Source organism: Phaseolus vulgaris, chromosome 2, assembly GCF_000499845.2.
Source record: "Phaseolus vulgaris cultivar G19833 chromosome 2, P. vulgaris v2.0, whole genome shotgun sequence".
Lineage (NCBI taxonomy): Eukaryota > Viridiplantae > Streptophyta > Magnoliopsida > Fabales > Fabaceae > Phaseolus > Phaseolus vulgaris.
The window spans coordinates 35,570,126-35,586,129 of NC_023758.2; the positions used below are offsets into that span (position 1 = coordinate 35,570,126).

At 29.1% G+C, this 16,004-nt stretch overlaps 2 protein-coding genes across 2 annotated transcripts in view; both read right to left on the reverse strand.

Moving 5' to 3' along the window:
- The window catches only part of LOC137811715 (glycerol-3-phosphate acyltransferase 9-like), a 33,717-nt gene that overhangs the window by 14,316 nt on the left and 3,397 nt on the right, over positions 1 to 16,004 (reverse strand). The window lies entirely within an intron of this gene.
- LOC137809849 (probable CCR4-associated factor 1 homolog 11) lies at positions 5,936 to 6,813 on the reverse strand. Its single transcript, XM_068610914.1, has one exon. The coding sequence runs from the start codon at positions 6,785 to 6,787 to the stop codon at positions 5,936 to 5,938; it is 852 nt and encodes a 283-aa protein (XP_068467015.1). The 5' UTR covers positions 6,788 to 6,813.

A 16,004-nucleotide genomic window follows, 5' to 3' on the forward strand; every position in this document is an offset into this window, starting at 1 on the left:
TTCTATGCGGGATTGACAATGATGAGTCTCTGCTTGAAGAAGTAGATAATGAATTGTTATAACAAGATATCCAACCAAGCACCACCCATGCTCGTGAACATGATTACAGGATAGGATGTGATATTAGGGACGTTATAGCAAACGAAATGTGACAAGATTATGTAAACAATTAATTTCATGAAATAATATATTTTCTACCATTTTTCAATGTTTGTCATCCTAACTTTATTTAAGTTAATTAAATGGATCGCGGAAAAAATGTGGCTTCAAATTTATCAGGTTCTTATCGAGAGTTCACCAAGTGGACGACGAAGATGAACCTAATTTTGCTGAATGCAATGATTGACGAGGTACGAAAAGGGTGTAGAATTGTTGGTAGCTGGACCACTCTAGGATACACTAACATAGTTATGGCTTTAAATGAGGCTGGTTTATCGGGTATTAAGAAAAATAATGTGAAGAATCGGCAAAAAAGCCTGAAAGACATGTGGAGGGAAATCCATGATTTGTTTGGTGGATTGAGTGGTTTCGCATGGAACCAAACCACCAAACTTTTTGAAGCCGAGGACGAAGTTTGGAGTGAGCTGATTAAGGTACAATGATAAGTACTTTTTTACGTAACAATTACATTTAACTTCACATTTCGCATCATATACTAATATGTGAAATGTATGTAGGCCAAACCATCTGCAGCAAAATGGCGTTTCACGCCATTATGACCTTATGGAGGAGTTGTGGTCCAATGATAGAGCCACGGGAAGTCGGGTCAGGACAGCCCGTGACATCAATTCACCTCCTGACATGACCAATTTCAGTGTCAACCTTGGGGAGAATAATATGGATTATATCCCCGAACAACCGAACTTTGAGGAGGCAGATGACTACGTCCCACGATCACCTGCTCCTCAATTCCAATCTAGTGACACTCCTTCAGACACACCATCAAACACTCTTTCTATGCCATCTGCTGGCTCTGCGGGCACATCCTCATCCCGAGGATCAAAGAGAAAAGGCCCCACTATGGACGACATTGATGAACAATTTGCAATGTTGAATACTAATCTTCAACAATGCGTGTCATCAATGAAGGATGGAAATGAAAATGCCTCTCATTTGGTGAATATTGCTCGTGCACAGGCAACAACAGCTCAAGATATAGCTGCCGAAATTAGATGAAGAAACGACCTATATGCTGAGCATGTACACCACCATCGACGCCATGCCTCATACCAGTACTCAGAGTCTGATATTTGGGCAATGCTCGTGGAGCTAAGCATTCAAGATGAACAACTCATGGATCAATGCTATGAGTTTTTATGTGACCATCCCGGAAGAGTTAAGCAACTATTTGGGATGCCATATAAGCGTCGAATGACAAAATTGTTTGGATTTATGACTAGGCATTGATTTCATATCTCTGCGTGGGGGTTACCTTTAATTATTATTAATGTAATATTCGACTGTCTTTGTTAGTAGCTGGACATGTAATATTTGACTGTCTTTGTTAGTTATTGGACATGTAATATTCGACTGTCTTTGTTAGTTATTGGACATGTAATATTTTGCTTTGTGAACTTCTACTTTCATTAGCAATGTAATATTTTGCTTTCTGAACTTGCACTATTGCTTTATGATATTATGTTAACTTCTGATATTATGTTAACTTCTGTTTAGTTATTTATTGTAGTAATTGCATTATAGATGGCATCATCATCCCACAAACGTAACAGAACCCGTAAGGGTAAATCTCCAGCAGAAGATGTTGACGTTCCTCCTCCACCAACGAGGATTCCAGAAGTTCTTGATTATTCAAGATACTTCAGTACCAGGCGTCAAATGGTGGTTTTTGAAAAGAACTTTCACGCAAGAGCAGTATTACCACCAAAAGTGATGCATACTCCATTTTTTGCTGGTCCAGGATTTGAATACCAAAATCTTCTGAATTGGCAAGGTTTACAACCTTTCCTTGGAATTAATCTTCCGTATTATGAGGATTTGGTAAGATTATTTTATACAAATGCAAAATTCACACCTGTTGGTCACCTTGCCATTGAGATTTGCGGAAAAATGATACACATTAAAGAAAAAGATTGGATGACCATTGCTCATCTACAGTATGATGGTCTTAAGTTAACCTCTGGGACGATCCCTGAGGAACTGAATTTTGATCGAGGTCTAGCATTATCGTCCATGATTCGTGAAGATGTTGAAGGTGAAAATCTAAAAAATGTCGGTAGTCTGAAAATGAACGACGGACTATTGCATTACACATGGGTGCATATCTTGTGCCCTCGAGGAAGCAACTATGCACAACTACTGAATGAAGATATTTTCATGATGTGGTTAATCAAGAATAATGTACGCACTAATTGGCCTCATTACATCATGCAACACATCATCAAATGTCAGGATAACAAGATGCCTCTCCCATATGCAAATTTGATAACGAGGATCTTGCAGGTGTATGGCTTCGACTTGTCGAATGAACAAGCAATAATGCTAGGCTGGAATCATTACTTTGGCAAAAAAAGTATGACAAAATTAAATATATTCCAGGTCAATGGCATATGGCAACTTGGTAGACCTCACCATGCACACGAAGAAGATGATGAAGAAGATGATGAAGAGGATGAATTGTCAGCACAAGATGTTGAAGGTGGTTAACCTAAGGAGGCAAACCCCACTCAAAGGGAATTATTAACTCAAATTTTGTTCGGCATACAAAACATGAATACCCGAATTGACAGGGTTGATCAAAGGATGGACAGAATTGAGGATACTCTGAGTGACATTCGACGTCATCAAGGCCATTGAGTGTTTTATCATTATGTTATTATCATTGTTATTTTTATTTCTAATTTTCATGTTGAACATTAATGAATTGTTATTGTTATTTTTGACGTTGACATTGTTATTGCTATTGTTAAGGTTTTATGCTACTTTTCATGCTACTTATTTACATAATCATATTGTTTTTAATGCAACTTTTTTACCATCTTATTACTTCAACACCATTGCTTAAGTGTCATTCAATGTCTGCGTATCATAACACGTTGTCATCTAGTTGTACTGGTTGTAGTGTGCAAAAACGTTGTGCTTTTACCCATGCTACTGAGAGCACAAGTGCCTTCGTTGCTCCTATTTGTGATTGTGGACAATTTGCTGTTTTGAGAATAGCGACAACACAAAAAAATGCTGGAAATTTTTTTTGGGGCTGTCCCAACTACAAGGTAAAATTTATTCAATTAGGTTTGAAACAAACTTAAGAATGTTATGTTAAACTTATTCATTATTCAATTTTATTGTTTTCTTCAAAACAGATTAGAAGTGGCATGGTTCTAGGCTGTAATTTTTTCAAATGGTGCATTGAAGACGTTGCCGATGAAAAAGATGAAATTATTATCATACAACGGAATAAGATATGTCTTCTAGAAAACCGTTTGAAGGTCTCCACAAGAAGGATTCAAATGTTATTACTGGGAATGTCTTTTCTTTTTCTAATTAACATTATTATGTTCTTCATGTAATGACTTTATATTATATATTTTGACACCTACTTAATATTCATGTTATATTTTAAATTTATATTTTCTTTTTAAAATTTATTAATTTTGCTATTCATAATAATGAAAAATATTATTAAAATTAATTTTATATATATTTGTATATATATAACATAACATAATTTAAAAAATCATTTATAACATTAAAATGATGTACATAAATTAACTTAAATAAAAAATAATTCTTAATTAATAAAATGTTAAATAATATAATTATACTTTAATTTTAAATTATAATTAACTAAAATATGAAATAGGATTAATTATTATTTATTCTTTTTTTATATACAAGGGTAAAATTGTAATCTCACAAACTTTACTATTCAAAATAATTTATAATATTCTTACAACTATCACATCACTCACAATTTTCAATAAACTTTCCTCACACATCCACTCTAACATACCCCAATCCAAACAACCTCAACTTTCTTCACACTTCCACTCCCACTCACCCTCAACTTTCCACTCCCCCACACCCTCTAATCCAAACACACCCGAAACCATCAAAATCTAATATTTTTACCAGTTTAAACAGTATATATATAAACAAACAACATCTATGCATCCAAATCTTCTAACCTAGGATACTATTAAAAATTAAAGTTAGCTTCTCTTACCTTAAATTTCTTATTCTGATGAAAATTCTACCCAAACTTTAGGGACCTATAGCAATTTATTCAAATACTACTAAATTTTAGTATGAGCTTAATCAAGTTGAGAGAAACATTTTTCTCAACGGACCCCACTAAAATTGAAGACTAAATCGTAGAGAAAGATAGAGAATAAGAGATATTTAGAGTAAAAATGAACTTACTTTATTTGAAAATCTGATCAAGAGTAGAAATGCATCGTGACTCCTCAACTATAACATGACATGATCAGATTTTGAAATAAATGAGGTATGGAAAAAAAAATGAAGAGAGAAAGAAGAGAAAAAAAAGTTGAAAGAGAGATGGAGAAAATAAAAAAAAAAATTGAGAGAGAAAAAAGATGGTGGGGTGGCTGTATTTTTTTTTTTACGTCCGTTACAATTTTTGCACTCCATAAGTCAAAACTAATATACAATAAGTTTTTTTATGATACACTAAATACGTTTTGCTATTAATCAAATCGAATAATAAGAAAACATTAAATTAAGTTTTAAATTGCGATCCTATTAACTTATGTTAATACAACTCTAAGGCAAAACAGAAAATTAATTGTAACAAAATAATTAAAAGAAAATAAAATTATTTTTATTTTTAATATAATAAATATCTTGTTAATATTGGTTTAATTGATAGTATGAGAGTTTGTGTAATGTTTAACACTAACAAAATTGACTTACAGATCTAATACACAATTTTTTTTTAAAAATAAAAATTTAAAAAATATAAAATAATAACGTGGATTAAACGGACACTAAATAAAATAAAAAAAGTTAACCTGAATCAAGAGAATTTTAAATTATATGAACTATAATAAAGTGAAATGACAAAAATACTCTAAATTAAAATAGGGGTGAGGATAAAAATATTTTTGGAACCTTTTTTCCGACCACATTTCTGAATTTGGATTTTTAGAACACTTTTCTCAATTTCATAAATTCTTTTTCGGAATGCATTTTTAGATTTTGTATTCATCTAAATATTTTTCCTTTTTCAGGATGATATGATTATAAGTAAATCATAACTAATTATCTATTTTAGCATATCTATATATATATATATATAAATTTAAAATAATTATTTTATTTATTTTATCTTACATTTTTTTGTCAATTTTAAAATCTAAAACCAATCTTTATCCAATAAAAGAACACTTTTATATTAAAATATTACTGAATAATATTAAATTATACTAGGTGAGTTGTTTGTTTTATTTTTAATTATAACTTTAAATCACACTAAAACGAGTCCTATTCTCCCGTCTACTTATTATTAGATACCATTTATTTAGAAATGCAAAATAAATAAGTTTTCATTATATTAATTTATTCCATCACAATATAAATATTACTGAAGAAAATGTTAAGCATTACAATATTGTTTTTGTTATATTATTTGTTTGATTGAAATTAATTTTTTAATATAAATCCTAATAAATTTATGGAATCATACATCTATTTATTCAATCTTAAATTGTTTGATTTTGTTAATTATTATATAAAATCAAAATAAAATAAAAAATACTAAACAAAAGAATAGTACAATGACGAAGTCATCTAATTTGCAACTATTAGTATTATGAAAAAAGAAACATGAGGGTGGAAAAAAAGAAGAGAGAAAGGTAGGATAAACTGAAGTGATATATATTATAGTAGAATTTAGAAATTACATTGTACTGAAAAGAGAAGATAAGAGAAGTAGAAAGATGGTAAAAAGAGAAAATTAAGGCATCTCTAAACCATAGAGAACGTCTGCATGTTTTGATAAGTCAAACTTTGTATGAAAATAGAGAGTTTTAATTTTATTAAAAACATGGAGAGTGACTAAGCTATCAGAGCCTGCATGATGACTTCTTCTGCCACTATTATCCAAACCTAGAAAGTCAGAAACTTTGTCTAAACCGCCGTGAAGGTTTGGACAAAATCTGATGAGGTGTTTAACGTCGTATACTCTGTATCCAAAGAAGTATTTAACCAGTTGAAGAAAGTCACACAAGTTTGTAGGTAGAAATGATTGCATATAAAAAAAGCGTTGGCTCAATATCTTCACCATGTACCCAAAATCATAGGTACTATGAAAAGCAATCCACTGAATATTATTGTTGCAAAGGAGTCCTGAGAACATCATCAACTCAGCAAATCGCACAATGCTCACTCCAAACTTTCGATTCCTGTCAAAATCCATGCCTTGACGTCGGAGGAGGGCGATGGAGTGAGGAGCATGAGGATGTTGTGTCACATCAAACTCGCAGAAATTGAATTCCCAAATGAAGCGGTTGGAGGTTCCAAAGGTTGGAAGGTTGCCGTGGCCGTCTGAAAGGGTGAGACCCACTTGAATGAGGTGCATACTGTCCACGTTAGCTTTCATCACTGCGTAGTTATTTTGTGGTTGTCGGAATACTGGATGCGACTGGAAGACAACACCGGGGAACTCTGTGTCCATAGAGATGAAATGGTATAAGGAAATGATAGAACGAATCAACTCAAACTCCGATTCAAGATTGTAAGACCACACTGATCTTGTCATCACAGAACCAGGAGGAAGAGTCATGTTGTTGTTGCTTTCTCTTTCCATCTCTTTTTCTCTTCCAATCTCTCTTCCGATACATCAGTCATTCTCACTACACTACTTTTATAGCCCAATCACACCTAGCTTACAAAAGATAATAAGATATAATTAGTTTATTCAATCTAATCTTATAATCACATTATTTATTTATCTCAAGATATTAATTAAATATATCAAGATTTGAGATTGAATATTTCAATGTTTTAGAGTTTCTTAGATTTAAAAAGAAAAATATATAAGATTACACTCTCAAATCTTATCTTATTTATTTTTGAGCCGGATATATTTAAAATGTAAATATTTATTTTCTCTTTTTGAGGATATGATTATATACATAAATCATAAGTAACTTATCTATTTCAGGAGATTGATATATTAAAATAGCATATCATTATTTTATCTGTTTTACGTTCCTTTTGTAGTTGATTTCTAAAACTATTAAAAAAGAATCTATTAAGAAAAATAATAATCAATTATCTCTTTGATAATGTATATTTAATTAATTATATGATATAATAATAAATTTATTTTTTCCGATTGTGTTTCTAAATATAATAAATAAAAATATAATTAATTACAAAATTGTAATTATTATTTTTTCAATTTTTTTAATAAACACTAAAAAAAATCATGAAATAAAAATCAATTTTAAAAATAAAAAATAATTAATTTACATGCTATTTTAGAAACTAAAAAAAAATTGATTTTTAAATTAATTTATATTATTTTTAAATAATTTTTAAATTGATATCTAATTAACTATCAAATATTTTGTTATCAAATTTAAAATTTAGATAATTAGTAATTAAATAAGTAACTAGTTCATCAACCTTCTTTCTTTTAACTTTACATCCTTTTGTTTTCCTTCTTTCGAAAACAACATTTAAAAAAACACATTTTTTAAGTTAAAACTAAAAATTACTGACAATTACAGCCTAAATTTCAATTTCTTTAAAACTATTTATTTTGTCCAATACAAACTACATTTATAAAATGAAAATACTGTACAAAATTAATTTAATCTACATAAATTGTTTATCCGATATTTATTTTATGTTTATTGAATAATGTATAGTTTATACGTTTTACTTTTATCTGATAATTAAGTGGTAAAATGAGCAGTTAAATATTTATATTTTAAAATATTATTTTGTTTTATCTTTATATCTATAGATTTATTGTTTTATGACAAATATCTTTATATCATTTTCACTTTTTCAGTTAATAACTTGCTTTAATTATTTTCATATATTAAACTTTGAACTTTGAATAATACGCGGCGTGAAGACCCTTCGCCTCTTTGAAGGAATATTAATGTGTTATATTAACAATTGAAGATCAGTTTATGGCTACATTATTCAATTATTGTGTTCAATTGTAACTGTAAAAAAAAATAAAAATTCAAAAGCATTATCATTGTGAATTTCGAGAATAAGTAGGAGTAATAGGTGATGTTTTAGAAATGATAGTAAGAAAGGACAAAATTAAAAATAGACAATTGAGTAAATTTCATTATAGAATAAAGAGTATAAAGGAGAATTTTATAAGTAATTCATTTATACCAATACGTCTCATAAAGTGATATTCTTATTTGTTGAGGGTGATCATTAAATGGGGTAGAAGTGGAGGTGAATCATTATTATCATTGATATCGTCATCATCGTTATGTTTTTCATTATGAGGTTAACAAGATTACGGAGTCCATAAGATTTGCATAACATTGACATTAATATGGAAAAATTGTATACTTACAAAGATTGCAATTGAAATAGCTATGATGTTAGTAGCATGTTGTTTTGGCTCTAAATCATGTAATGTCTAGGTGGGTGATAAGTCTGATGGTGCACAAGACCATCTCGTATAAGCAAAAATTGTATTACTAACTTGCTCACGTAAGTTTTCAAGTCCAAGACTGAGAGGATCCTACAACCTCCTATGTTGTTTTAGTTAAAGTTAATATTGTAATCCAATTTTGTTATTAGTTTTCTATTTTTTTATTCGTATATTTATACTTCATTTTATTTTATTCAACTGCAACATAAATTCACTCATAAGCTATAATGTAAACCTAATCATTCAACAAAACAATAATTTTAAACACATTTTTACTATCTTAAATTTTTTATTAAAATTATCATTCCTCGTCCTTTAATACAATTATACAATTGTGAAAGTTATATTTTTCACATCAAAATTTTATATACTATTTAAAATAAATTATATTTTACATATTAATATTATTATTTACATAAACTATAAGGTAATACTTTTTAAAACCCATCTACAAACATAAAATTGTTATTTATAAAATAACAATTAAATACACAATTTTAATTAATTTCAAATATAATTAAATAATTAATAAATATATTAATATTTATTATTTTAAAAACGTGAAATAATTTAGTTACCCTAAAGCCGTGTTAAAGTAACATGATTTTAGTTAAAAGAAAAATTAATTAAAGTTGTGCCACCATGACACAACTTTATCTTGACTTCTCATATGCCACTACGAGAAAATATTAAATTAGTTTTCAAATATTAGTGTTAGTTAAATTTAAACACTATTAACATTAATTAATGTGATGTAAAAATTAATTTTTTAAAAAGAAATTAAAAATTATAAGATTATTTATATTTTTTAATTAAATAAATATTTCTATTAGCATCGGTTTAGTCGGTTTTAATAAAATCTGCTTAATGTATTTATTTATTTTTTCTAAATATAGAGTCCCACAATCTATGCCTGATTTGTATTTATACTTATTTAAATCAGTTATGCTATGAATCTATGCACCTTCATGACAACGAATAGAAATTATGGATTATTTTTAATTTAAAGATGATAAATTTTCTTATCCACAATTTTTTTGTTTATATTTTATTTATTTAAGGATGAGGCATTTTACGAAAAACTTTATTTTTAAATTGCTTTCATTAGCGCCGATCAAATCGATACATTTTAATTAATATTAAAAATAGATCTTATTTAACATTGACTTATTCGACGCTAAATTAAATAAATTATAAAATAAGATCGATGCAAAATTAAATAAATTCTTAAATAAAAAATATTAGTGTCGGTCAAGCTCGCGCTAAATTATTTTAGTTAAAAAATTAGTATAAAAAACGTGTTGGCTAAGTCTAAGTCAACGCTAATGAAATAATGTCACTGGTTTAAGGGTTTAGGTGTGATCCGAATCCAGCGCTATTGACTAATTAATGTCGAATTTTTCTTGTTAATGTCAGTTAAGTCGATGCTAAACAACTATTTTCTTATAGTGTGCACTAACTACAATTGGACCATAAATGATGGAACATATGATTACTGTAATATGTTATAACACTTATAACACACATGACATGTTGCAGGTGACATATTGTTCCCTAATAGAGGTCAGGTATGTCAAGTTATTGTCAAATCATGACATTTAAATTGTTATACTCTTAAGTAAAAAGAATTATGTCCTGACTATCAGTTATAATTTTTAGCATAATGATAAACACTCAATCCAACAATTGGTTGAAACTTATGTAACTTCTATTTGTGAAATATGGAGAATTCGGTCAAACATATCCTTATAATTAATTGGTTGAAATGAACATTGTAATCTCCTTTTATTTAGTATTTTTTTATTTTCATTTTAAATAATAATTAACAAAATCAAACAATTCAACATTGGTAAAATAGATGTATGATTCCACATATTTTTTTAGGATTTCTTTTTAAAATTAATTTCAATCAAACAAATACTATAACAAAGACAATATTGTAAGCTTAACATTTTCTTATGAATGCAATACCATTTATATCAAATATTACGGAAAGGATATTTCTTTAAATTCATTCAACGCATACCTACTATTTATATACAATCATATTGGAGAGATATGCTCCATATAATTTGCTACTTCATATGTTATGTCTTTCTATCAAGAATTACACCAAATTATTGTCTTATTTTTACCATGTATATTATACATTGATACACTTTCTATATACATCTATATGAAAAATATAATAATTCCAATACCCCCTCAAGTTGGTGAGTAAATATCATGGACTCCCAACTTGTTTCGCAAAGTCACGAGGTCTCACAGGATATAACGTATCCATGCTAGCTCCACACAAGCATTTGTCATGACCCGATATTTTGCTTTTGGCAGATGACCTTGACACATTGGTTTGTTTCTTAGACTTTCAAGATACTGATGACTACTTTTACAGCAAATGGATCGTGTTGTCAAAAGTAATAATTTGTCTTCAAAATCATATAATTTGTAGCCTTTAAATTAGGTAGATATCCAATAAAGACGCCCCATTGAGCACGGGGATCAAATTTGTGTTTGGGATGATTTACTATTGCACAACATAGGCTCTCAAAAATACGTAAATATGTAACAGATGAAACTTGGCTGTATAATAATTGAAAGGGTGTTTTATCTGACAAAATGAGGGAAGGCAAGCGATCAATAAAAGGTAAATTTTATGCCTTTAAATTTTAATTTTATCGATAAACATTATATTTAAATTACAAGTTAAACTACGTAATACAATTATAATTGATGGATGATTTTATAAAAAAAAGGTTAACAACATTGTCAATGAATTTCTATATTATAAATATATAAAAATAAAATCGCCTAGTTGTTATAGGTGATGCAAGAGTAATATCAAAAGTCAGTATTCTTTATGAAGATAATACTGTAAATAATTTATTAAAAACAGTTTTGAAATAAATTAATAAATTATAAATGAAGAATGCTGGTATGATCCAAAATTATCGCTAATAGGAGTGGTGTAGGATACTTATTAATGGAGTCTTGTCATCTTCACTATGCCAACGTTGCATAATATATAACCTATGGTGAAGTTACAGTGTTAAGGTTTTAGGGATTAATCAATGGATCATACTAATAATTATGCTTATAAGCAACATCTGTTTGTACAAGGTTAATGCACCCCTTATATTTATCACACTTTTTTTTCACTAAAAAAATAATCATTTATAAAAGTGTAATTGTTCATAACAAAATAAAAAATACATTATAAGTAATTGTCTTATTTATACACACATTTGTAACTTGATTATTGACTTTAAAGTATAATCTTAATTCATATTTTTCAATACTAAATCAATAATTAAGTATTAGAAAAATTATAAATTTAAGCGAAAGCGGGAAGATGTGTATTTGATCTTTTACTAGTGATAGTGTAATTCATATAATAGATTGAGTCTGTCTTAATTTAGTTAAATTATTACAATTTTTTATATATAACTAAGTGATTAAAATGTATAGTAAATAAGTATACTATAGTATTTCATAACCAAATGAAATTATACTATAACTGTTTTCGAATCAATAAAAAAATTAAAATTTAATTGAGAAATAGAAGTAAAAGATGATATATTAAATGGTCATGTACCCAAAAGCAATCAATTAAAATTTCATTGGTTGAGTGTATTTAGAAGAGAGGGACAAAACCAACACTGATTTGAATTACTTAGCCATTGTACAATGAGCTTCGAAAAGCGAATACATTTATTATTTCTTGATTTATTCCATCACAACATAAATGTATTAATAAAGAAGAAACATATATAAGGGTGGAAAAAAGAGATTGTGGAAATTGTATTGTACTAAAAAGAGAAGAGAAGTAGAAAGATAGTAAAAAAAGGAAAATCAAGGTATCTCTAAACAACAGAGAACACCTGCATGTTTTTCCAAGTCAAATTGTGTGTATGAAAATAGAGTTTTAATTTTAAACATGGAGAGTGACTAAGCTATTATAGCATGATGACTTTTTCTGGCACTATTATCCAGACTTAGGGACTCAGAAACTTTGTCTAAACTGTCATGAAGGTTGCAAAAAAATATGATAAGATGTTTAACTCGTATACTCTGTATCCAAAGAAGAATTTAACGAGTTGAAGAAACTCAAACAAGTTAGGAGGTAAATATGGTTGCGTATAAAAAAAGTTGACTTGGTATCTTCCCAATGTACTCAAAATGATAGGCATTATGAAAAACAATCCACTAAATATTATTGTTGTAAAGGAGTCCAAAGAGCATCATCAGCTCAGCAAATCCCACAATGCACACTCCAAACTTTCGATTCTTATCAAAATTCATGCCTTGACGTCAGAGGAGGGCGATGGAGTGGGGAGCATGAGGATGGCATGTCACATCGAACTCACAGAAGTTGAATTCACAAATGAAGCGGTTGGAGGTTCCAAACGTTGGAAGGTTATCGAGGCCGTATGGAATGGTGAGGTCCACTTTGATGAGGTGCATGCAGTCCAAGTTAGCTTTCATCAATGCATAGTTATTTTGTGGTTGTCAAAATGTTGGATGCGATTGAAACACCACACCGAGGAACTTCGTGTCCATAGTGATGAAAGCATATAAGGCAATGACAAAACGAATCAACTCAAACTCTGATTTAAGGTTGTAAGGCCACACTGATCTTGTCATCAAAGAACTACAAGGGAGGGCCATATTGCTATTGTTGTTGCTTTCTCTTCCCATCTCTCTTTCTCTACCCATCAAGAACAACAAAAGAACCACACCAATCCTTCTGACTATAATACTTTTATACCCCAAAATCACTACTTTTATAGCAGCATGACCCTCCCTTGTGGTTCTGTGATGACGAGATCAGTGCCGTCTTACAACCTTGAATCAGAGTTCGAGTTGATTTATTTCATAATTGTCTTGTACCCTTTCATCTCTATGGACACAGAGTTCCCCGACGTTGTATTTCAGTTGCGTCCAACATTCTGAACACCATAAAATAACTACGTAGTGATGAAAGCTAATATGAACTATATGCACTTCATCCAAGTAGCCTCACAATTTCAGACGACCATGAAAACCTTCCAACCTTTGGAACCTCCAACCTCTTCATTTGGGAATTCTACTTCTGTGAGTTCGATGTGACACGCCATCCTCATGTTTCTCACTCAATCGCCCTACTCCGTCAAGGCATGAATTTTGACAAGAATCGAAAGTTTGGAGTGAGCATTGTGCGATTTGCCGAGCTGATGATGTTCTCAGGACTCCTCTGCAACAATAATATTCAGTGGATTGCTTTTCATAATGCCTATCATTTTGAGTACATTGTGAAGATACTTGGTCACTTTTTTATACGCAACCATATTTACCTCCCAACTTGTTTGACTTTCTTCAACTCGTTAAATTCTTCTTTAGATATAGAGTATACAACCATTAAACATCTCATCAACTCCTGTCCCAACCTTCATGGTTGTTTAAACAGAGTTTGAGTCCCTAGGTTTGGATAATAGTTCTAGAAAAAGCCATCATATAGGCTCTGATAGCTTAGTCATTCTCCATGTTTTTAATAAAATTGAAACTTTTTGTTTTCATACAAGTTTGGCTTAAAAAACAAGTAGGTGTCCTTTATGGCACAAAGATGCGTTCATCTTTATATTTTTGTTCTCTTCTCTTCCCCATTCAATACAATACAATTTTTTTGTATATATAACTGCATTTCATCCTACCTATCTCTCTTATTTTTTTCCACCCTTATGTTTCTTTTTTTTTGTTTCATATTTTTTTTTTAAATTTTGTTTACATTTTATATAATAATTAACAAAATCAAACAATTTAACATTAGTGAAATAGACCTATGATTCCATAAATTTATTAGGATTTTTATTAAAAACTTAATTTTAATAAAACAAATAATATAATTCGGTTAAACAAAATTTTCTTTATCACTCCACACTATAATTATTTTAGTTAATTTTTCTTATGTTTAATCCTTTCAATTTATAATCTTTTATTTATTTTTCTCAATTAAATTTTAATTTTTTTATTGATTTGAAAATAATTAGAGTAAAATTTAATTTACTTATGAAAATACTATAGAATACTTATTTATTTGTATAAAAATCAAACATTATTTATATATAAAAAATTGTAAGAATTAACTAAACTAAGACGAACTCGATGTATAATATGAATTACGCGGTCAATCCTAAATGATTAAACACAGAAATTGTCTTTCCGCTTTCTTGTATTTTAAGTTGTCTTGACTTTGACTCTTTTTTTACAAATAATTATTTTTTTATTCAACAAAAAGGAATATTACAAATATAACTAAGATATTTGGAGTGTCTTAACCCTTCTAGCAAGAGACATTTTTAATTATTAGTCTGATATATTGATTAATCCCAAAAGCTTAACCTCACTGGAGGTTATACATTATGCAACATTAGGATAGTGAAAATGACATAACCCTTCCCCATTTAGACTCCATTAATGAGTACCCTACACCTCTTACACCCATTCCTATGAGTAGTGACATTTTGGATCATATACTAATTACCATCATTCTTCAAGAAGCATTTCAGTTATTAATTATAAAAAATAAATAAGATTAGGGTCAATCTAGAAAGCGCTAATTTTATTTATTTTTAATATTTATATTTTTGTATTGATAATAAAAAATATAATAAATTAGAGTACTAAAGGTACTCCAACTCATAAAAAAAAACCACTAAACATGGTAAAAATAAAACCACATTCTACTCCAAAACTCAACAACAATGAGAAGATCAAGCAAATAAAATTTCACACCAAAATATGTTGATCATTTCCCAAAAAGATACGAGTCGCACAACATTTTCCCATATCATATTTATATTTATTTAATTTAGTGTCGGCTAAGTCGACGCTAACTTATACTATGAATTCGTATGCCTTCGTGACAACGAATAGGAAGCATAGATTATTTTTAATTTAAAGCTCCACAATTTTCTTCTCTCACTTTCTATATAAATCTCTTCACATTCATTTACTTCATCCACCTTCATTTCTATATCAACATTCAATTACTTCATTTACTTCATCTCTTTCATTTACTACATTTATTTAATTCAGTGTCGGTTAAGTCAACCCTAACTTGTACTATGATTTTGTGTGCCTTTGTGACAATGAATAAGAAGCATATATTATTTTTAATTTAGAGGTCCACAATTTTCTTCTCTCTCTATATAAATCTCATCACACTCATTTACTTCATCCGCATTCATTTCTATATCAACATTCATCTCCTTTATTTACTACATTTTTTTCTATTTTTTTTTTAATTTTATTTTTATAAAGATGAGGCATTTTATGAGAAACTTGTTCTTTTAAATTACTCTCATTACAATCAATCAAAACAACACAATTTAAATTAATATTAAAAATATAT

Bases quoted from the DNA above. Each gene is read 5' to 3' on its own strand.
- LOC137809849 (XM_068610914.1), bottom strand. From the start codon at position 6,787: ATGGAAAGAGAAAGCAACAACAACATGACTCTTCCTCCTGGTTCTGTG.